Consider the following 24,181-nt stretch of genomic DNA (forward strand, 5'->3'; position numbering starts at 1 on the left):
CCTCGCATAAAACGGGTGTGTTCCCCACTGCATTTAAGCAAACTCAGGTCAAGTCAAGTCAATTTTATTTGTATAGCCCAATATCACAAATTACAAATTTGCCTCAAGGGGCTTTACAACAACACAACATCCAGTCTTTAGACCCTCGCATCGGATAAGTAACAACTCCCTAAAAAAAAAAAAATTTAACAGGGAGAAAAAATAGGAAGAAACCTCAGGGAGAGCAACAGAGGAGGATTTCTCTCACAAGATGGACAACGTGCGATGATGTTGTGTTTACACAATTAACACAATACAACATTGAAAGAGGATAACAGAATTATAATGGAATTATAAAATATATGAAGAATATGATGAGGAGGATGCCAAGCAGTGCCCAGACGCCACTGGAACAGCCCAGGATCAAGCCATGCAGCCAGCATCACCATGTAGACAAAAAAACAAAAACACATTAGTCCCACATCTTAATGAGAGAAGGATATAACATTGAAACAGGATAACAAAATTCCGCTTCCAGTGTGGTAAGATGGCTGCATGAATTTGCGTTTGCAGTGGCCTCACCCTGTACTGTTGTCAGAAGATGGTGGTGCGAATTCACATTTGCGGCAGCCCCACCAAGTACTGTCCATGCAGTGTCTTTGTCCACGTCTGCGTCTAAGTTTTGTCTTCATTTGATGGCTGGGAGAGCTGGATTGGCTAGGAGAGTGGGGCAGACTAAGCTAACTTCTAGCCCATGCAGACCGGCAGTTCCGGTAACACCGAGGGTGGTCTGGCGGTGGCCTCACCTAGCGTTGACTGTGGTGTTTTTGATGTTGTCGTGAGGAGTGCGTGGAGGTGTGTCGAGGGTGTCTGGCTGGGAGTGCTGGCACTGGATCTGCTGGGAGAGCTTTGTCTGCTTCATCCGGTGGGCTTGGGGACCATGGCCCCTGCCTGGAGCTGCGCCTGAGGAGGAAACACCGAGGGCAGTCTGACAGGAAGCGGAGCGGGCTAAGCTAGCTGCTAGTCCATGCAGACCAGCGGTTCTGACAGTCATCCTGGCTGACGTTCATTCCCTTGGACAGTGATTTTTTGTTTAGTTTTGATATAAGTATGTGTTAGTTTGGGTATGTGAGATCTTGTAGTTTTTGGATGTTTTTGTCTTTGTGTTGTACTGCTGTAGGCTGGGGGAAACGGCATTTCATTTCATTTCATGCACTTGCGTACATGAAATAAAATGACAAAGTGTTCCTGATTCCTGATATTGGTTTATAAGATATATAAAAAGACAATGTGATGAGCGGGATGCCAAGTAGTGTCCAGGTGGCAACCACCATCACCATAGAGACCTGGGAGGAGGACCGACTACATGTGCACACAAGGGAGATTATATTTTACTAATAGAGCAAACTAGTAGCGCTGTATATTTTACACTTATATAACAGCTCTGTATTAAGGTCTATTTGTTGATCTATTTTTACTGTCACAACAACCATACCTGTAGATCTAAGTTTGTAGATCTAAGTTTTAATGTCTGGTCAAAACAAGTTGTTTTAAATAAAATAAAACTCAATAATCCAGGTAAGAAAATCAAAGAAGGTTGAATCAGTTCATCTGGACACAACGTTTACGGACAGATATCTGTCCGTAAACCTTCTTTGAAGCCAGACTAAAGATATTGTTAGCCACCAAATCGTTTTTGGTGGTTTAACAATGACAGTGGCTGTGATTTCCGGAGCTCAGAAAGTGCCTTTGTTGCCCTGTTTTGTTCAGATTCAGACAACTTTATTTATCCCAGAAGGGCAAGTCAGTTCCCCAATCTGCACAGACCCTACACAAACTCACAGACAAGCGGCAATCATCAGTATGTCAAAGACAATAGACAGATCAGTACATGGGCAAGAGATGCACGTTGGCGCCCTCGTGTGGCCATGCATGCAGACTCGCACGAGGACCAGGAGAAGGATAAAAATTCACATAAGTTAAAAGAATAGAATAAATAAATAGCATCCTAAGATGCATTGCACGTTACATTTCAATACAACATTCAGTGAACGTACAGGCAGGCCCACAAGCCAAAGTACAGCATTCATTTAAAATGACTACTCTCAGCATTTAGCAGCCTAATAGCAGAAGGAATGAAGAACTTAGAATAGCGACTTGTTTTCCTAGGGGGCACTTTATAACTCTGGCCTGAGGGCATTACACTGAATTCACTGGACAGGACGTGGTCATATCGGCTAATAATGATTCTTTCTGCTTTCTTGGCCACACGTTTCTCCCAGACGCAGCACAAGTCTCTCTGCTGGATTCCCATTATCTTGGAGCAGACCTTAACCATACTGTTTAGTCTATTTCTGTCCTTCACAGTCAACCCGTTAAACTAACAAATAAAGGAAAACGTTAAAAGACTTTCAATAAAGTCCGCGGTGGTGTAGCGGTCTAAGCATCGGCTTTGTGTCGATGCAGTTGCCCACTGGGGACGGGTTTGCGCCCCGGTCTCGTCAGATCCGACTATGGCCGGACTCGATGAAGCAGCAATCATTGGCAATGCTGTCTTCGGGAGGGGGGCGGAGTCGGCTTGTGTTCGTCACGCGAATGCGTCTCTGTGTGTGTCGGGAAAAAACAGTGATTCGGCCTGGAGTCGCCTTGTCATGAAAGTGGGGAGGCAGTCTCCTTCGAGACTGCCGGCCGGAGAGATGCAGTTGGCGAACGCATGCAGTACGAGGGTGGGTGTTTGAATTAAAATAGGGATCGATTGGCCACTAAATTGGGAGAAAAATCAGAAATACATTTATAAAAGACTTTCAATAAAGGACTGGTAGAAAATACATGATATGGCGTTACAGACATTAAAGGAGTTCAGCTTCTGCAGTAAGTGAATTCTTTGTTGTCTATGCTTGACAGTTGAATCTGTGTTCACATTGAACTTGCGTTGGGAGTCAAACACGGTTCCCAAGTACTTTCAAGTGTCAACAATTTGAAAATCCTTGCCATGTATAGTGCTAGCTTTGGGTATATCACTGTTCCTCCTAAAATCAATGATGCGTTCCTTAGTTTTTGACACATTAAGGTCAAGGAAGTTATCATCACACCAATCAACAAAGGCAGGTAGGGCACAACCATGATCTGACTCCGAGCCCTGAAGAAGAGACAAAAGTGCGGTATCGTCAGAATTTCACCAGGTAGCTACCCTCTTTAGAAGACATGCAGCTGTCTGTATACAAAATAAAAAGCAGGGGGGAAAGAATGCAACCCTGCGGTGAGCCCCTGTTTGAGACCAGGACATTGGACATAAATCCATTAACCAAAACCTCTTGGATTCTGTCTGTTAAAAAGTTTAAAAGCAACATTAAAAGCTGATCAGGCAAATTAAAATAAGAAGCAAGCCGCTGGATCAAAGATCAAAATGTGAGGTTGCATCTTGTTAAAAGCCGAAGAGAAGTCAGCAAATAAAAATCTCACATGAGAATTAGGTTTCTAGCCGCTCTGATGGCCGAGCGGAATAAACCGCCGTTCTTGCAGTCCGCTCATCATGTGGTTGGGAGGTTCGTATCCCAGACTCACCGTAACCGGTCACGGCCAGAGCGTCCACGGGGTAAGGCATTCATTAGGCCACCCTTACCGGAGGGATAGTGGGTGTAGTTCAGTGTAGTGTTCGGGGACTCGTCATTCTCCAGCGACCCCTCTGGCCCATCTGGGCGCCTGCAGCCAAGCAACCAAAAGCATTCTCCCTACGTCTCCTTCTTGTGGGATAAGGGGAAAAACTAGAAATAATTTTTTTTAAAGAGAATTGGGTTTCTCCAGGTGCTTATATACTCTGTCGAGGATAAAGAGTTTTGCATCCTCCACACCCTTGCCAGCTTGATAAGGAAACTGCAAGGGGTCTAGTTTGCCATCAACTAGGGAGACAACCTCATCTTGTAAAATTTTCTCAAAGTTTTTCATCGCAAGTGATGTAAATGCAACAGGTCTGAACTCATCCAGTTCTGTGGAATTTTTTGAGTTTGGAATAGGGATTATAGTGGAAGTTTTCCAGATTGAAGGCAACAGTCGGCACACATCTGAAAGAGTTTAGTGAAGACCTCACTGAGCTGGTCAGCACAGAAGCGCAGAGTGCGCCCACAGATGGCATCGGGGCCAACGGCCTTCCTTATGTTCATTTCCTTAAACAAGGCTGTGACAAATTCTTGAGACATCACAATATTATTCTGAGGTTCAAGGGACTCCCTTAACCTGGAAACATTACGAGTAAATCAGACCTTTCAAAGCAAGAGAAAAAGGAATTAGAAGAGTTTGGCATATCAGCATCCTCCACTCCAGTAACACTGATGAGTTGCTTGGTCTCACTTGCATATTGGTTAATGGAGGCCATTGATTTGACCCCTTGCCAGGCTGTTCTAAGGTCATCACTGCTACAGTGCATCCGGAAAGTATTCACATCCGTTGACTTTCCCCACATTTTGTTATGTTACAGCCTTATTCCAAAATGGATTAAATTCCCTTTTTTTCCTCAACAATCTACACACAATACCCCATAATGACAAAGCGAAAAAGGCTTTGTACAAATTTTTGCAAAGTTATTAAAAATAAAAAAAACTGAAATATTGCATGTACATAAGTATTCACACCCTTTACTCAGTACTTCGTTGAGGCACCCTTGGCAGCGATTACAGTCTCAAGTCTTCTTGGGTATGAAGCTACAAGCTTGGCACACCTATATTTGGGTTATTTCTCCCATTTTTCTCTGCAGATCCTCTCGAGCTCTGTAAGGGTAGATGGGGAGCGTCGCTGTACAGCTATTTTCAGGTCTTTCCAGAGATGTTCAATGGGGTTCAAGTCTGGGCTCTGGCTGGGCCACTCAAGGACATTCACAGACTTGACCCGAAGCCACTCCTTCGTTGTCTTGGCTGTGTGTTTAGGGTCGTTGTCGTGTTGAAAGGTAAACCTTCGCCCCAGTCTGAGGTCCTGAGCATTCTGGAGCAGGTCTTCATCAAGGATCTCTCTGTACTTTGCTCCATTCATCTTTCCCTTGATCCTGACTAGTCTCCCAGTTCCTGCCACTGAAGAACATCCCCACAGTATTATGCTGCCACCACCATGCTTCACTGTAGGGATGGTATTAGCAAGGTGATGAGAGGTGCCTGGTTTCCTCCAGACGTGATGTTTGGCATTCAGGCCAAAGAGTTCAATCTTGGTTTCATCAGACCAGAGAATCTTGTTTCTCGTGGTCTGAGAGTCCTTTAGGTGCTTTCTGGCAAACTCCAAGCGGGCTGTCATGTGCCTTTTACTGAGCAGAGGCTTCCGTTTGGCCACTCTACCATAAATGCCTGATTGGTGGAGTGCTGCAGAGATGGTTGTCCTTCTGGAAGGTTCTCCCATCTCCACAGAGGAACGCTGGAGCTCTGTCAGAGTGACCATCGGGTTCTTGGTCACCTCCCTGACCAAGGCCCTTCTCCCCCGATTGCTCAGTTTGGCTGGGCGGCCAGCTCTAGGAAGAGTCCTGGTGGATCCAAACTTCTTCCATTTACGAATGATGGAGATCACTGTGCTCTTCGGGACCTTCAAAGTTGTAGAATTTTTTTTTGTACCCTTCCCCAGATGTGTGCCTCGATACAATCCTGTCTCGGAGGTCCACAGACAATTCCAGGGGCGGAGCGTGGGTCTCAGCACAAATGGGGCGGAGCTTCTCGATGAGCCCTTGTGATAGTCATTTTAAAATTCAAAAACTAAGCTAGTGGACGTCTCATCCTATCCAGCAGACAACACAAATGGTCACTTATTGAGCTAAGCAGCCTACATGTCTCAGAAAGAATAGAAAAGCCACTTTTGTCAGACAAACCTGTTCAGAAGCTTGTTCTGAAGAACAAAAAAAAGTGTTGCCAATCGCGCTCAAATATTTATGCAGAGGACAGGTGCCCGACCTTCCCAATTGACACGTATACCAGGCTGGGTTGAAGCGGCGTCTGTCCTTGTTGTATGGAAAAAAGTTAAACGTTGTGGCGGACACTAGGGGCTATGCCTCTCACCCAGCAGGACTGTAAGCTGGGGGCGTGGTTTACGTTCCCGGGCTCGCCGGTGCAGGGTTGTTCCTGCTGCAGTTGGTTTTTGGAGTTGAGGAATAAACATCAAACTCGCCTTGGTCTCCTGTGTTTTTCCTCATTCCTGCCACATTGGTGACCCCGAATTGAACATGTTTGGAGCAGAAGAGGAGTGTGAATCCACTTCGGCCACGCCGCCCCAACTCTCACAGCCGGCTGTTCTCGCCGCGGCTGTGAAACTCCCAGAGTTCTGGCAGAGCGACCCGGCCTCGTGGTTCCAGCATGTCGAGGCGCTGTTCCACCTACGTGGAATCTCCGCGGACGACTCCAGATACTATTTGGTCGTCGCTGCGCTGGACCAGCAGTCCACACGCCGGGCCATGCAGCTGTTGCACGCCCCTCCGCAACACGATAAATACGTCGCCCTCAAACATCTTCTGCTCCGGAGGTACAGCCTATCTGCCACAGAGAGGGCAGATAGAATCCTTTCCCTATCCGGCTTGGGCGACGGGACGGCTGTGGTTCTCATGGACCATATGCTGTCACTGCTAGGCTCAGACGAAGGTGGCTTCCTTTTCCCGCACGTTTTCCTGCGCCAGCTCCCGTCTCCTGTGCGCGCGGCTTTGGCTAACTCCCCATGTCTGGCCGCTGGTGACTGCTGAGGTTTGGCTGAGGAGGCCGATCGGGTCCTGCTGGCTACCAGACGGTTCTCTGTGCAGAGTGTGGCATCGGAGCCTCTGCAGCCGACGTCGGAGGACGCGGACCCGGCAGTGGTGGCTGAAGTGACTGCCCGGAGACAGCGCGGGAGAGGCCTCTGTTTCTTCCACCAGCGGCAAGGCGAGGCGCTGCGTCCCTCCGTGCACGTTTGAGGCGGCGGGAAACTCCAGGGCAGCGCTCAGTAGCAGCTGTGGGCGCTGGCGGACGTAGTGAGCTGCTCTTCATTGAGGACACGATGTCAGGAAGACGGTTTCTGGTGGACTCAGGCTCGCAAAAGAGCCTACTCCCTCCTGCTAAGACAGACAGGTCGGCCGAAGGCGGCGGCCCACAGTTAAGCGTAGCTAAAGGTTCGTCCATTGCGACGTTTGGCACAAGGTTGGTGACTGTTTGCTTCCACGGGCGCCATTTTGAGTGGGACTTTGTAGTGGCCGCCATTACTGTTCCTATTATCGGCGCAGATGTTCTGTGTGCTAATGGTCTGCTGGCTGATGTTGCAAACCGCCGTTTAATTGATGCTGTGTCTTTCGCCACTGTTCCGTGCGAGACGGGGAGCCGGGCCGTTAACACACGCTAACTTTTTAGCGTTAGGGGATGTTTTTCAGCGTTTGCTGGCGGATTTTCCATCAGTGACTCCACCTGCCTTTTCCACCGCGGTTACTAAACACGGGGTACAACATTTCATTCCCACTCTGGGACCGCCAGTTTTGGCGCGCGCGCGGCGCCTCAACACGGTAAAATTGGCTATAGCTAAGGAGGAGTTCGCCATCATGGAGCGTCTGGGTATAGTGAGGTGTTCCAACAGCCCGCGGGCCTCGCCGCTTCACATGGTGCCCAAGGCGGATGGGTCGTGGCGGCCTTGCGGCAATTTTCGCCGCCTGAACAACGTCACCGCCAATGACCGCTATCCCATCCCACACATACAGGACTTTTCCATACGCCTGGCAGGTACCACTATCTTCTGTAAGGTGGACCTGGTGCGCGGCTATCATCAGGTTCCCGTGCGCGCAGAGGATGTGCCCAAGACCGCAGTGATAACCCCGTTTGGGCTTTTTGAGTTCATGCGCATGCCTTTTGGCTTGAAGGGTGCAGCGCAAACCTTTCAGAGGCTGATGGACTCGGTGTTGCGTGACCTTGCTTTCGTGTTTGTTTATCTCGACGACATATTAGTGGCCAGTCCGTCAGCTGAAGAGCACCTGGCGCACCTGAAACAGGTTTTCCGTCGTCTGGATGAACACGGCCTGATAGTCAACCCGGCCAAGTGTCAGTTTGGACTGCCGGTGATTGACTTCTTGGGTCACCGCATTTCGCCGCAAGGCGCGGTCCCGTTGCCTTCTAAGGTGCAAGTGGTGGCGGAATTTCCCCGCCCGGTCTCTGTTAAGGCATTGCAAGAATTCTTGGGCATGGTGAATTTCTATAACCGTTTCCTCCCTCGCGCTGCCCACCTCCTTCAGCCACTTTACGAAGCCCTGCGGCTTAAGAAGGCTAACGACCCTGTCGACTGGACTCCCGAACAGGTCCAGGCCTTTGACAGAGCTAAGTGTGCCCTGGCTAATGCTGCCCTCCTCGCCCATCCCACACCCACGGCGTCCATAGCTTTAACAACCGATGCGTCTGACATAGCCGTGGGGGCATTGGTTGAACAGCGCGTGGCGAATGTGTGTCAGCCACTCGCATTTTTTAGCCGCAAACTGCGGGATAGCGAGCGCAAGTACAGCGTTTTTGACCGGGAGTTGCTGGCGCTGCGCCTTGCAACCCGGCATTTCCGCTTCCTGCTGGAGGGTCGGCCATTCACGGCTTATGTGGATCATAAGCCGCTGACTTTTGCCATGTCCAAGGTGACTGAGCCGTGGTCTGCTCGTCAGCAGCGCCACCTAGCGGCGATCTCCGAGTTCACAACGGACATTCAGCATGTGGCCGGGAAGTCCAACCCTGTTGCTGATTGTCTGTCGCGTATGCTTGTGTGTCCTGTGCACCTCGGTGTGGATTTCTCCGCTATGGCTGCCGACCAGCCCAGCGACCCGGACGTCCTTGCCCTTAGGTCAACGCGTACCGGTCTCAAGCTAGAGGACGCTGTGATGCAGGAAGGCAGTCCTGCCCTCCTCTGCGATGTCTCCACCGGCCGTCCCCGCCCCGTTGTTCCAGTGGCCTGGCGCTGTCGAGTTTTCGATTCGATTCACTCCCTCTCGCACCCTGGAGTTCGGGCGTCGGTGAAGTTGGTCGGTTCCTAGTTCGTCTGGCCTGGCCTCCCCAAGGACGTCAAGGGGTGGGCAGCTGCATGTGTAGCGTGCCAGCGCGCTAAGGTCCACCAGCACACTAAATCGCCCCTTGAACCGTTTCCGATCCCAGCCAGACGTTTCGACCACGTGCATGTGAACCTGGTGGGCCCTCTACCTTCTTCACAGGGTTTTACACACCTGCTCACAATGGCAGATCGGACCACCAGGTGGCCAGAGGCTGTCCCTCTATCCTCCACAACATCCTCGGATGTTGCACGCGCTTTTCTTTCCTCCTGGGTCGCCCGTTTCGGCACCCCGTCAGATATCACCTCAGACAGGGGCCCCCAGTTCATGTCAGAGCTCTGGTCGGCACTTGCGCGATCCTTGGGTGTGCAGGTACACCGCACTACCGCGTATCACCCTCAGGCTAACGGCTTGTGTGAACGTTTTCACCGGTTGCTAAGGCAGCGCTGCGCGCTGTGCTCTCGGATGGTAACTGGGTGGATCGTTTACCTTGGGTTATGCTCGGGTTGCGTTCGGCTCCTAAGGAGGACCTCGACGCGTCACCCGCTGAGCTGGTGCTCGGTCAGCCGCTCCGCATCCCTGGGGAATTTTTGCCTGGGAGTTCCACTCCTCGACCCCGTCTGGCCGTTTATCCTTTTTTGTCCGACAGCACTCGGCTTCCAGGCCCCGTTCACCACTGTTTTCCGCGGTCGTTCGTACCTGCGGAGCTCATGTTGGCTCGTTTTGTTTTTGTACGGCATGATGCTCACCGCTCGCCCCTCCAACCCCCATACGATGGCCCATTTCGGGTTCTTGAGACGGGTCCTAAGGGTTTTGTGCTAGATATGGGTGGGCGTAGGGAGCGTGTCAAGCTTGATAGGCTTACACCGGCGCACAGGGTGGCGCGCGAAGTTGTGTTTCCGGCCCAGGTTCCCCGTCGGGGTCGTCCTCCTTCCAGGACCCCGGCAGTGTCTTCACGGGCTCAGCGTTCTGCTTCTCAGCCGGCTTTGGGCTGTGTTTCACCTACTGTTCCGGCTGAGGGACGGCGCAGCCGTTATGGCAGGCTGCTTAAGCCTCCAGTGAGACACTAATTTTCTTTCCAGGAGTCCCTACTGGGTGTTCGGGGGGGGGGGGCTGTGTGGCGGACACTAGGGGCTATGCCTCTCACCCAGCAGGACTGTGAGCTGGGGACGTGGTTTACATTCCCGGACTCGCCGGTGCAGGGTTGTTCCTGCTGCAGTTGGTTTTTGGAGTTGAGGAATAAACAGCAAACTCGCCTTGGTCTCCTGTGTTTTTCCTCATTCCTGCCACATTGTATCCTTAAAACCAGGCTGACAAGGGCCATGTCCGATCAGAGCTCGGAAAACTTCGGGGGTGAGAGGGCAGTTCTTGAAAAGGTCCAGGTCCGTCGGATACTCCTCTTGGCAAAAAATGTTAGTTCCGAAGTTACCGCCAGCTGACCCGGGTCCGGTGCTGTCAGAGGCGGGTGGATCTCCGGGAGGGATAACGCTGCCATTGCTGCTACTGGAAGCACTAACGTTACTGTCCTCTGATGCTGGCGGCTCTCCGGGCTGTAACGACAAAGTTGGTGTTGTGTTTGGGCGGGGTTGTTGCTGGTCCTCTGGTCTTTGATCAGTGACAGTGCTGCTAATGCTAACGTTACTGCTATTGCTAGCCTCGTCGTCAGATCCACCCGATCTTCATGGTTGTCCTGAGAGGTCGCGGCTGACTGAGATGAAAAATAATTTGTAAGAGGACAACACGACGCAATTAGCTTCTTCTTACTTTCTTGCTTCTTGCGTTTGAATGAGGCTGATTCATGTTTTTTCTTCTCCATTTTGAAGTTCCCTCAAAGTCATTCATAAATCTGTCCAGTTCTGTCAAGTGTAAAAATGCTTACTCACTCCCCCTTCTGGCAGTGTGACGCAGTTATATACCTCACAACCAATCACAGCTGGATCACAGCTCCGATGCATTCATGAATAATCGTAAAAAAGGCTATAGCCTTTATAGGGGCCGTTAATATCTATGTATAGGGGCCCCGTACTGCACTGTATTTTTTTATCATTAGCCGACTTTACAAGTGTGTCACTGAATCCGTCGGAGTCCCGAGACCCGGTGCGTTCACAGACGCTCGTAAACTCGGCAACAGAGCTCCAAACGGGGCCCCCCGACCTTGTGGGCCCTGGGGCGACCGCCCCCATGTCCCCGCTCTGGCTCTGCCACAGGACAATTCCTTTGACTTCATGACTTGGTTTCTGCTCTGACATGCACTGTCAACAGTGGGACCTTATATAGACGGATGTGTGCCTTTCTAAATCATGTCCAATCAATTGAATTTACTACAGGTGGACTCCAATCAAGATGTAGAAACATCTCAAGGATGATCAGTGGAAACAGGATGAACCTGAGCTCGATTTTGAGTGTCATAGCAAAAGGTGTGAATACTTACGTACATGCAATATTTCAGTTTTTTATATTTAATAAATTTGCAAAAATTTCTACAAAACCTTTTTCACTTTGTCATTATGGGGTATTGTGTGTAGATTGATGAGAAAAAAAGGAATTTAATCCATTTTGGAATAAGGCTGTAACATAACACAATGTGGGGAAAGTGAAGGGGTGTAAATACTTTCCGGATTCACTGTATATTGCATTTCTATTTTTTCCCTATATTTCATTTTGGCCTTAGCTATTTTATTCCTCACTTCTTTGAAGACAGCCTTTTTCTTGAAAGGATCGCCAGTGTAAAAGAGCCTTTTCTTTTTATTAATAACCGATTTGAGCTCTTTAGTTATCCAAGTTTGTTATTTGGGTAAGTAACTTCATTTTTAGTTGGGATAACTGATCAACACAGAATGTGATGTAAGACGAGATAGTGTCAGAAAGTTCACCAATGTAATCACAAGCATCATAGAAACATTGCCAGTCGGTGCAATCAAAACGTGGCTGAAGAGAGGAGACACTGTCCTCTGACCACGTCTTTACTTGTTTCTGCCCACCCTCAAGGTGCCTGAAGGAGGGTTTGTACATGTGAGATCTCAAAGCTCACGTGAGCTCCACAAGCCATACCCCTCCACCCAACCCCCTGCCATCTCTGAGCCTGATGTCGCTGACAGGATGTAGGCTCTCAGCGTTCTGTGCTAGCACCCTGGAGGAAGGAGGGACAAGGACAGATGTGGGCCAGAGTGCCATGCCACATCCCTTGTGACCAGAAGCAGAATAGAGTTTAAAAATAGATTTATCACAGGGGGCTGGGGTGTGGCAGGGCTTAGGAGACATAAGTAGGAGTGGAGAAGCTGTTCTCGTTGAAAACAGGATTTGTTGTCCTCCATATCTAATTTTCTCGCTTACTCGCTCATTTTAACTTTTAACATTTTAACTGTCTTACTGACATTACAAATCTGCGCCACAGCTGACAAGTACACAGAATGTCAGTTAGGGCACAACAGCCCATTTATTAAACAAAGTCTTAAAAACACCAGAATTCAAACCTATTTAAAAAGACTAAAAACAAACATTCATTAATATTCTTTTTGGTGGGGAGAGCTCTGTGGGACTGTCCTCAGAGTCTTCAACTCTCTCCTTGGTGCTGATGAGTGTTTGTTTGAGGTGTGGAGCCTAGTTATCTGTTCTGAGTTAATTAAACCAACTCAGAACAGCTGGTCCACACCCCACTCTGCCACGCTACCCCTCTCCTCTTCCATCCCTCTCCTTCATCACTGTTCTCTCTCCTTCACTCTCTCCCACCTGTCTGTTCGCTCTGTGTGCCCCCCCACCTGCCATGTGAGATGAGACACAATGCTGTCTCACCATCTCCTTTAACAAGCCAAACACTTGTCATGGTAACAGGGCAAAGCATATCATTAGTTATAGTTGGAGTCAGTCTTGGCAAATTTTATTGATAACCACTTCCTCCTCCATAGTGTACCAGTCACTTTGGATGCTCCATCACAGAACTTCAGCTGACACTGTCATAGTTTTAGAAATAGAAATTCCAAATGATGGTCAGTTACCAGGTAAAGAGTCGGCTAAGACTAATCTTCTTGCTGCATGAAATTTGATATTGAGCTGGAAGCACCTGCCATCACTGATACCACTGCTACTACTCTGCCAATGTTTGGGGAGTTGGCTAACCATCATTTTGAGACTAATTTCTACTCAGAAATGTAACTAGCCGATGAAAAAGTTTGACAGGTGAATTCTGAAACACAGCCATCATCTTTAACAACAAAGTAGATAAGATTTATTGGGTAGTGTCATGGAACTTTACCTGTGAACACTCAAAACTCAGAAAGAATTACACAAAACACTGATGGTTGATGATAAAAGACGATTAGTTTGTACAACATGGAGAATACAAGCAGACAAGACAATTAGCATTGTAAAATAAGGAGCATACAAGTCATGGATTACCTTCATATTGTGGAGGATGTAAGAAAGGAGACGAGACCACTTCTCCTTTTGACCACACAGCTGTGGGGTCCTTTATTTCCTCCAACTAACTCTTAAGTGAACAGTTCACAGTATTCAAACCTCAACGTCATGTCTACCCACAATTCCCCTTGCTAACCCCTGCCCACTGTCTTAAAGGGACCATTTCTGGTCCGCATGGTGAATATCTAAACTGCAAGTAGGTCACTACACATGCCCCCCCTCAGAATTCACCATGACAAAAAGAAAAAAAAAATCAACGTGGCGGGGGATGAATAATGCGACCAGACCGTCTCTTCTTGAAGGGTGTAGGGGCAGGGGAGCGTCCACGCCGAGGGGGCTGGGCCAGTTGAACCAGCCTGTCCAAGTTCAGGTGAGCTGGCTTGAGGCGGTCCACCGAAACCCACTCGTGCTTACCACCAACGTCCACCACAAAGTTCTTAGCCCCTGCCGCCAGGACACAGAAGGGGCTGTCGTAGGGGGGCCAGAGGGGGGTACAGTGGGCGTCGTGCCAGATGAAGACGTACCCAGCTGACTGCAGGTCTTTGGGGACGTAAGTCTGAGGGAGGCTGTACCACAAAGTTGGGACTGGAGTGAAAACTTTGGCACCGTCCTGGAACACAGCCTGTTGGTGGGCAGCAGACCAGGGTGCTGCGACATCCGGGAGAAATTCCCCCAGGACCCACAGTGGCTGGCCATAAATCAGCTCGGCCATTGAGGACTGAAGGTCTTCCTTAGGGGCGGCCCGCAGGCCAAGCATGACCCATGGGAGCCGGTCGACCCAGCTACTGTCTGTGAGGCTGGCCCGAAAAGCGGCCTTCATAGAACGATGAAACCACCCAGAATAACCCGTTGCCTTGTGGGTTGTACGCCATGGTGCGGTGGAGCTTCACCCCTAGGCTTTCAGTGACTGCAGTCCAGAGCTCGGATGTGAACTGCAGGCCCTGGTCGAGGTCACCAATGTGAAGGAAAGGAGATGAGACCACTTCTTTTTTATATATATAAATTTATTTCTGATTTTTCCCTTTTTCTCCCAATTTAGTGGCCAATCGATCCCTATTTTAGTTCAAACACCCACCCTCGTACTACATGCTTTCGCCAACTGCATCTCTCTGGCCGGCAGTCTCAAAGGAGACGCCTCCTCACTTCCGTGACAAGGCAACTCCAGGCCGAACCACTGCTTTTTCCGACACACACAGAGACACATTCATTCAATTCAATTCAATTCAATTTTATTGTCATTAAAAACAATGTGCAGGCACATGTTAAAAATGAAATGAGGGCTGTGGCTTCACCAAACAGTGCAAGACAGACACAGACAAACACAGCAAACACAGTATAAGATATACACACATGAAGACCAAAAGCTAAAAATAAGTTAAAAGAAAGCTGGAGTACAAAATATTTAAAAATATCTACAGACATTCAGTGGGTAGCCAGGTTCAGGTGGGCAACAGCTTGTGGAAAGAAGCTGTTTTTGAGCCTGGTAGTGCGGGCTCTGAGGCTCCTGTAGCGCTTCCCAGAGCGCAGGGGGGAGAACAGTCCACGGTTGGGGTGGGTGGGATCTCTGCTGATGCTCAGACCCCCTTCGAAGGCAGCGTTTGTGATACATTTCTTTTATGGCTGGGAGCTGGGTACCGGTGATATGCTGGGCCGCCTTGACTATTCGCTGCAGAGCTTTCTGGTCTACTGAGGTGCAGTTGATGTACCACACTGAGATGCAGATGGTCAGGATGCTCTCTATGGTGCAGTGGTAGAAGTTGGTGAGAATTTTGGGGGGTAGACGGGCGCTCCTCAGCTTCCTCAGGAAATGCAGGCGTTGTTGGGCCTTTTTCACAAGGGCCTGGGTGTTTAATGTCCACGAAAGGTCCTCGCTGATGTGGACTCCAAGGAATTTAAAGCTGGAAACACGCTCCACTTCCACCCCATTGATGTGTATGGGGGAGTGGCTGCAGCTTCTAGATCTCCTGAAGTCCACAATCAGCTCCTTTGTCTTCTACACATTAAGGACAAGATTGTTGGTAGTACACCATGATGTGAGGTGCTCAATCTCGTCTCTGTAGGCCATCTCATCATTGTTGGTGATACAGCCAATGACTGTGGTGTCGTCTGCAAACTTAACTATAACATTTGAAGGGTGAGTTGGCAGGCAGTCGTGGGTGAAGAGGGAGAAAAGGAGGGGACTCAGAACACAGCCTTGAGGGGCACCTATGCTGAGGGTCAGGGTGGAGGAGGTGTGGTCACCTAACCTAACAGACTGAGGTCTGTTGGTCAGGAAGTCCAGGATCCAGTTACAGAGGGAGGGGTTGAGGCCAGGGGAGAGGAGTCTGGTGGTTAGTTTGGCAGGGATGATAAAATGGCGGGGATGATAGTGTCATGTGACGAACACAAGCGGACTCCGCCCCCCTCCCGAAGACAGCGTTGCCAATTATTGCTGCTTCATCGAGTCCGGCCATAGTCGGATCTGACGAGATTGGGGCGTGAACCCCGGTCCCCAGTGGGCAACTGCACTGACACAAAGCCGATGCTTAGTCCGCTACACCACCGTGGACTGACCGCTTCTCCTTTTGACCACACAGCCATGTGGTCGTTTATTTCCTCCAGCTAACTCTAAGTGAACAGTTCACAATATTCAAATGTCAACGACTTGTCTACCCACAATTCCTCTTGCTAACCCCCGCCCACTGTCTTAAAGGGACTGTTTCTGGTCCACATGGTGAATATCTAAACTGCAAGTAGGTCACTACAATGTATTCTCAAACACACAAAGGAAATCTCTTCCTTATATTCCTCTTTCCCAGACAAAGAAGGATCCACTCATTGGTCAACCTCAACTAACTGATGAATATACATCTTCCATGCCTGATACTATAGGCTGAACATCTGGTCATCTCAAGCTAAGGGGGGCCATATAGACAAGACTGTTAGAGACACAGGCTACAGGGAGCCAGAGAGAGATCCTCGAAGAGCTCTGTATATGATGTATCTCATGAAAACCTGGTAGGACAAGACATGACATTGTAAGGTTGAAACAGAACATAGGCAGAGAAGAAGACAGCTTCTCATCCCCCAACTCAGACATTCCTTACTCCACTCTTGGGAGTTCAGGCAGCCTGGTACTAGACGACACGACCTCTTTTAATGCAGATTTTACCAACATGGTATAGAGAAACAAATACACAATGAATAAATCATCATTCTTAATGCTTCATGCCAATTGTCCTTCATAGTAGGAAATAATAATAATAAATCAGTCTTATATAGTGCTTTTCTAACACTCACAGTGGCTTTACGATAAACGGGGTGAAATAAGACAACAGATAAACTTAACACAAACACACAGGGGTGGATGGGAAAGGGGGCTACGAGAGAAAGAAGCAGCAGCCACGCACAACGCCAGCAGTACTTTCCCACTTAGACAGATACAAAAGGGAAAGAAAAACACAAAACAACAGCACTGGACGTTGATGTTGTGTAGGGGTTTACTCCCATAGCCTATTTCTCTCCTGAGGTATCCACTAGGCAGTAGCACTATTTACCCCATAGCTGGGGGCTGGTACAGCTGTACAGCTGCTACTGACAATAACAAGGTGGAAAACAGTTGTTGTTCTTGCTACTAGCATCACCAATCTCAGACTTTTTGACACTTGGTTGGGCTCAATATCTCATTCTCTCTGTTTTGCAAAGACAAACACACACACACACACACACACACACACACACACACACACACACACACACACACACACACACACACACACACAACCTGTCTTTGTTTTTGTGGCACCATTTCGTTGCTGTGTGGGTTTACTTAACCAGTTCACTTTTCCCTCTCCCTGTCATCCTCTTTCCTTTTTCTCTCCCTGCTCATGTCTGTCTGTCCTATCTCTGTCTGTAGTTTAAGGATCCTCTCATACTGTTGCTGTTGGCATCTGCAGTCATCAGTGTTGTGATGCACCAGTTTGATGATGCCATCAGCATCACTGTGGTAAGGTAACACTACATACATGCACAAGAACCTACCCACAGGGTCATGCTACTTACGATATCATCCTTCATTTGACTAATATCTGAATTACAGTGCGATGTTTTAAATCTGACTCATCTGGGGTGTCGTAGGGTGGACCAATTGTCAGACAGTCCCGTGTCAAATCCCAGCAACAAGCTAGCTTGTCTGTCTGCAGCCATGTATGTAGCATGCAGAAGTGTGCTTGTGCAGAACATTGAGTCCTGTTGGAAGGCTTTGAATGGCTGTAGTCAGTTGAAAGAATGAGGTTGTAAAATGTGCTGTCAGTCACTGGGAATGGGAACATAGTGTGTGTTGTGTTGTTTGTTAACACAGTGTGTTCGTATTTTAAACTAAATCTCTGTCTGTTTCTCTGGCAGGCCATTATAATTGTAGTAACAGTTGCCTTTGTCCAGGTAAGTCCCCTCATTCTTTTACCTCACTGTGTGTGTCTCTGTGTTTATGCACATTTTGAACCTTTGCTTTAAATGTGGGGGGAAATGTGTCTCAGCCTGCAGCATCTGTTTATTTTTCGCCACTTCATATGAGGCCAGTGAAAATTAACACTAACATTTCCAATCTCCGAAAACTTGACAATATGGTATTCCTTTGGCAGATGATGACTCTGTGTGTGTGTGTGTGTGTGTGTGTGTGTGTGTGTGTGTGTGTGTGTGTGTGTGTGTGTGTGTGTGTGTGTGTGTGTGTGTGTGTGTGTGTGTGTGTTTGAGACTGAGTGAGGTCTCAAAGCCTTGGGTGATAAATAGTTCTTGAATCATGAATTCTTCACTTGTGTTCATGTTTTTTCTACCTTGTTGGTCTTCTTGAATTGTGTGGCCACTGTTTTCTTCTCGTTTTTGCACTTGTGTGTGCGCGCGCGCGTGTGCGTGTGTGTGTGTGTGTGTGTGTGTAGGAGTACCGTTCAGAAAAGTCTTTAGAAGAGCTGGGAAAACTGGTCCCTCCGGAATGTCATTGGTGAGAATATTTCTGTTTTAAACTCTTTCTCTGGACTGATTTAAAGAGTAAATAAATACGTTTTAGCCTATTCACATTCTGAAACAGGCAGCACAAACAGTCAGAAACTAAACAGGCAACAGAAAGAGAAACGGAAACAGAAACTAAACAGGCAACAGAAACGGTCAGAAACTGAACAGACAACAGAAACGGTCAGAAACTAAACAGGCAACAGAAACGGTCAGAAACTAAACAGGCAACAGAAACGGTCAGAAACTAAAAAGGCAACAGAAAAGGTCAGAAACTAAACAGGCAACAGAAACGGTCAGAAACTAAATAGGCAACAGAAACGGTCAGAAACTAAACGGGCAACAGAAACTAAATAGGCAACAGAAAAGGTCAGAAACTAAACAGGCAACAGAAACGGTCAGAAACTAAACGGGCAACAGAAACTAAATAGGCAACAGAAAAGGTCAGAAACTAAACAGGCAACAGAAACGGTCAGAAACTAAACAGGCAACAGACACTAAACAGGCAACAGAAAAGGTCAGAACCTAAACAGGCAACAGAAACAGTCAGAAACTAAATAGGCAACAGAAAAGGTCAGAAACTAAACAGGCAACAGAAACTAAATAGGCAACAGAAAAGGTCAGAAACTAAACAGGCAACAGAAACGGTCAGAAACTAAACGGGCAACAGAAACTAAACAGGCAACAGAAAAGGTCAGAAACTAAACAGGCAACAGAAACAGTCAGAAACTAAATAGGCAACAGAAACGGTCAGAAACTAAACAGGCAACAGAAACGGTCAGAAACTAAAAAGGCAACAGAAAAGGTCAGAAACTAAACAGGCAACAGAAACGGTCAGAAACTAAATAGGCAACAGAAACGGTCAGAAACTAAACGGGCAACAGAAACTAAATAGGCAACAGAAAAGGTCAGAAACTAAACAGGCAACAGAAACGGTCAGAAACTAAACGGGCAACAGAAACTAAACAGGCAACAGAAACAGTCAGAAACTAAACAGGCAACAGAAACAGTCAGAAACTAAATAGGCAACAGAAACGGTCAGAAACTAAACAGGCAACAGAAACGGTCAGAAACTAAACAGGCAACAGAAACGGTCAGAAACTAAATAGGCAACAGAAACAGTCAGAAACTACACGGGCAACAGAAACTAAATAGGCAACAGAAAAGGTCAGAAACTAAACAGGCAACAGAAACGGTCAGAAACTAAACGGGCAACAGAAACTAAATAGGCAACAGAAAAGGTCAGAAACTAAACAGGCAACAGAAACGGTCAGAAACTAAACAGGCAACAGACACTAAACAGGCAACAGAAAAGGTCAGAAACTAAACAGGCAACAGAAACAGTCAGAAACTAAATAGGCAACAGAAAAGGTCAGAAACTAAACAGGCAACAGAAACTAAATAGGCAACAGAAAAGGTCAGAAACTAAATAGGCAACAGAAACGGTCAGAAACTAAACAGGCAACAGAAACAGAAGCTAAACAGGCAACAGAAAGAGAAACTGAAACAAAAACTAAACAGGCAACAGAAACGGTCAGAAACTAAACAGGCAACAGAAACGGTTAGAAACTAAAAAGGCAACAGACACGGTCAAAAACTAAACAGGCAACAGAAAAGGTCAGAAACTAAACAGGCAACAGAAACGGTCAGAAACTAAATAGGCAACAGAAACGGTCAGAAACTAAACGGGCAACAGAAACTAAATAGGCAACAGAAAAGGTCAAAAACTAAACGGGCAACAGAAACTAAACAGGCAACAGAAAAGGTCAGAAACTAAACAGGCAACAGAAACAGTCAGAAACTAAATAGGCAACAGAAATGGTCAGAAACTAAACAGGCAATAAACTAAACAGGCAACAGAAAAGGTCAGAAACTAAACAGGCAACAGAAACTAAACAGGCAACAGAAACGGTCAGAAACTAAACAGGCAACAGAAACTAAACAGGCAACAGAAACAGTGAGAAACTAAAGACGATGGTGAGGCTGGGGTGGGGGGCAGAAGCTGATAATGCTGTAATAAAATGACAACTCCAAGCTTTTCAGAAGTCTGCCAGCGTGTATCATTGCCAGTGCCCCTGTTCGGCCTTCCTACTCTGCTTGTATGTGGTGGTTCAGGACTCCATGTTTGTTAGTCTCTGGTGCTCTTGTATGTGGTGGTTCAGGACTCCATATGTGTCAGTCTCTGGTGCTCTTGTATGTGATGGTTCAGGACTCCATGTGTCAGTCTCTGGTTCTCTTGTCTGTGGTGGTTAAGGACTCCATGTGTCAGTCTCTGGTTCTCTTGTCTGTGGTGGTTAAGGACTCCACGTGTGTCAGTCTCTGGTGCTCTTGTATGTGATGGTTCAGGACTCCATGTGTGTCAGTCTCTGGTTCTCTTGAATGTGGTGGTTCAGGACTCCATGTGTGTCAGTCTCTGGTGCTCTTGTATGTGGTGGTTCAGGACTCCATGCGTGTCAGTCTCTGGTGCTCTTGCACATAATGGTTCAGGACTCCATGTGTCAGTCTCTTGGGGTTCTTGTACATGATGGTTCAGGACTCCATGTGTCAGTCTCTGGTGCTCTTGTATGTGATGGTTAAGGACTCCACGTGTGTCAGTCTCTGGTGCTCTTGTATGTGATGGTTCAGGACTCCATGTGTGTCAGTCTCTGGTTCTCTTGAATGTGGTGGTTCAGGACTCCATGTGTGTCAGTCTCTGGTGCTCTTGTATGTGGTGGTTCAGGACTCCATGCGTGTCAGTCTCTGGTGCTCTTGCACATAATGGTTCAGGACTCCATGTGTCAGTCTCTGGTTCTCTTGTATGTGGTGGTTAAGGACTCTATGTGTGTCAGTCTCTGGTGCTCTTGTATGTGATGGTTCAGGGACTCCATGTGTGTCAGTCTCTGGTGCTCTTGTACATGATGGTTCAGGACTCCATGTGTCAGTCTCTGGTGCTCTTGTATGTGATGGTTCAGGACTCCATGTGTGTCAGTCTCTGGTGCTCTTGTATGGGATGGTTCAGGACCCCATGTGTGTCAGTCTCTGGTGCTCTTGTATGTGATGGTTCAGGACTCCATGTGTGTCAGTGGTTGATGCTCTTGTAGGAAATCAGCAAAGGGAGGTGTTGATCATAATATGAATTTTTTTTTATGTTTTATTTTCAGTTTTATATTCAAGACACACACGAGATAAAACAAAACAAAAAAATAACAGACAAAAAAAACAACAAAAAGAAAAGAAAAAGCTGCCAGACATATATAGGTATATAATATAACTTGAGACATTGATAGGTATATAATATAACTTGAGACATATATAGGCATATGATATAACTTGAGACACGTATAGGCATATGATACAACTTGAGACATAAATAGGTATATAATATAACTTGAGACATATATAGGCATATAATATAACTTGAGACATATATAGGTATATAATATAACTTGGGACATATATAGGTATATAATATAACTTGAGACATTGATAGGTATATAATATAACTTGAGACATATATAAGCATATGATATAACTTGAGACACGTATAGGCATATGATATAACTTGAGACATACATAGGTATATAATATAACTTGAGACATATATAGGCATATAATATAACTTGAGACATATATAGGTATATAATATAACTTGAGACATATATAGGTATATGATATAACTTGGGACATATATAGGTATATAATATAACTTGAGACATTGATAGGTATATAATATAACTTGAGACATATATAAGCATATGATATAACTTGAGACACATATAGGCATATGATATAACTTGAGACATAAATAGGTATATAATATAACTTGAGACATATATAGGCATATAATATAACTTGAGACATATATAGGTATATAATATAACTTGAGACATATATAGGTATATAATATAACTTGGGACATATATAGGTATATAATATCACTTGAGACATTTATAGGTATATAATATAACTTGGGACATATATAGGCATATAATATAACTTGAGACATATATAGGTATATTGTGGCAGTATGAGGAAAAACACAGGAGACGAAGGCGAGTTTGAACTTTATTCCTCAGCTCCAAAACCAAAACTCAAACAGGAACAACCTTGCACCAGAGAGCCCGGGAACGTAAACCACACCCCCAGCTCACAGCCCTGCTGTGTGAGAGGCATAGCCCCTAGTGTCCACCACAATATAATATAACTTGAGACATTTATAGGTATATAATATAACTTGAGACATATATAAGCATATAATATAACTTGAGACATATATAGGCATATAATATAACTTGGGACATATATAGGCATATAATATAACTTGAGACATATAAAGGCATATAATATAACTTGAGACATATATAGGTATGTAATATAACGGGACATTTCTAGGTATATACTATAACGAGACATTTATAGGTATATAATATAACTTGAGACATATATAGGTATATAATATAAATTGGGACATATATAGGTATATAATATAACTTGAGACATTTATAGGCATATCATATAACTTGAGACATACACTCACCGGCCACTTTATTAGGCACACCTGTCCAACTGCTCGTTAACGCAAATTTCTAATCAGCCAATCACATGGCAGCAACTCAATGCATTTAGGCATGTAGACATGGTCAAGACGATCTGCTGCAGTTCAAACCGAGCATCAGAATGGGGAGGAAAGGTGATTTAAGTAACTTTGAACGTGGCATGGTTGTTGGTGCCAGACGGGCTGGTCTGAGTATTTCAGAAACTGCTGATCTACTGGGATTTTCACGCACAACCATATATAGGCATATAATATAACTTGAGACACATACAGGTATATAATATAACTTGAGACATATATAGGTATATAATATAAATTGGGACATATATAGGTAGTATATAATATAACTTGAGACATATATAGGCATATAATAGAACTTGAGACATATACATATATGATATAATATGAGACATATATAGGTATATAATATAACTTGAGACATATATAGGCTTATAATGTAACTTGCGACATATATAGGTATATAATATAACTTGAGACATATATAGGCATATAATATAACTTGAGACACACATAGGTATATAATATAACGGGACATATATAGGTATACAATATAACCTTGGACATTCATAGGCATATAATATAACTTGGACATATATAGGCTTATAATATAACTTGATACATACATAGGTATATAATATAAATTGGGACATATATAGGTATATAATATAACTTGAGACATATATAGGCATATAATATAACTTGAGACATATATAGGTATATAATATAAATTGGGGTATATATAGGTATATAATATAACTTGGGACATATATAGGTATATAATATAACTTGATATATATATATAGGTATATAATATAAATTGGGACATATATAGGTATATAATATAACTTGAGACATATATAAGTATATAATATAACTTGAGACATATATAGGTAGATAATATAACTTGGTTCACAGAAGTTTTCAAGAAATTACACAGGTATTACAAGAGTACAGATAAAAGGTAAAGAGTACCAGGTTGCATGACTATAGACTGTAATTAAACATTATTTTTCTTTTAGATAGACAATGAATGGCCCCCATATGCTCAGGAATCTATTGGGTGCTTTAGATTTATGGAAGCATATTCTCTCCATCTGTATGATTATGATCATTTCATTGAGCCATTTCTAAAAGCAGGGGGGTGTAGCATAATGTGAATTGTACTTTGGAAGATAAGAAGACAAACATTTTCTTCCACATAGTGACCAGTAATGTAGTCTTTGTTGAATACAGGGATGCGATGAGATGTGAAG

The 24,181-nt window shown here is 45.8% G+C and overlaps 1 protein-coding gene across 4 annotated transcripts in view; it reads left to right on the plus strand.

The window, feature by feature from the left end:
• Positions 1 to 24,181, plus strand: part of atp2c1 (ATPase secretory pathway Ca2+ transporting 1) — a 174,922-nt gene that overhangs the window by 55,491 nt on the left and 95,250 nt on the right. For 3 of the 4 annotated variants that reach the window (XR_008810681.1, XM_056285570.1, XM_056285571.1), the window contains exons 4-6: positions 17,286 to 17,375; positions 17,774 to 17,809; positions 18,304 to 18,365. Coding sequence is in view for 3 of the 4 variants with exons in the window: in XM_056285570.1 (XP_056141545.1) it covers positions 17,286 to 17,375; positions 17,774 to 17,809; positions 18,304 to 18,365 (188 nt within the window). In the remaining variant the exon portion in view is untranslated. The remainder of the gene's footprint in view (positions 1 to 17,285; positions 17,376 to 17,773; positions 17,810 to 18,303; positions 18,366 to 24,181) is intronic. The other variant, XM_056285572.1, reaches the window with a different exon arrangement.

Source organism: Lampris incognitus, chromosome 9 (assembly GCF_029633865.1).
Source record: "Lampris incognitus isolate fLamInc1 chromosome 9, fLamInc1.hap2, whole genome shotgun sequence".
In the NCBI taxonomy this organism is placed as follows: domain Eukaryota; kingdom Metazoa; phylum Chordata; class Actinopteri; order Lampriformes; family Lampridae; genus Lampris; species Lampris incognitus.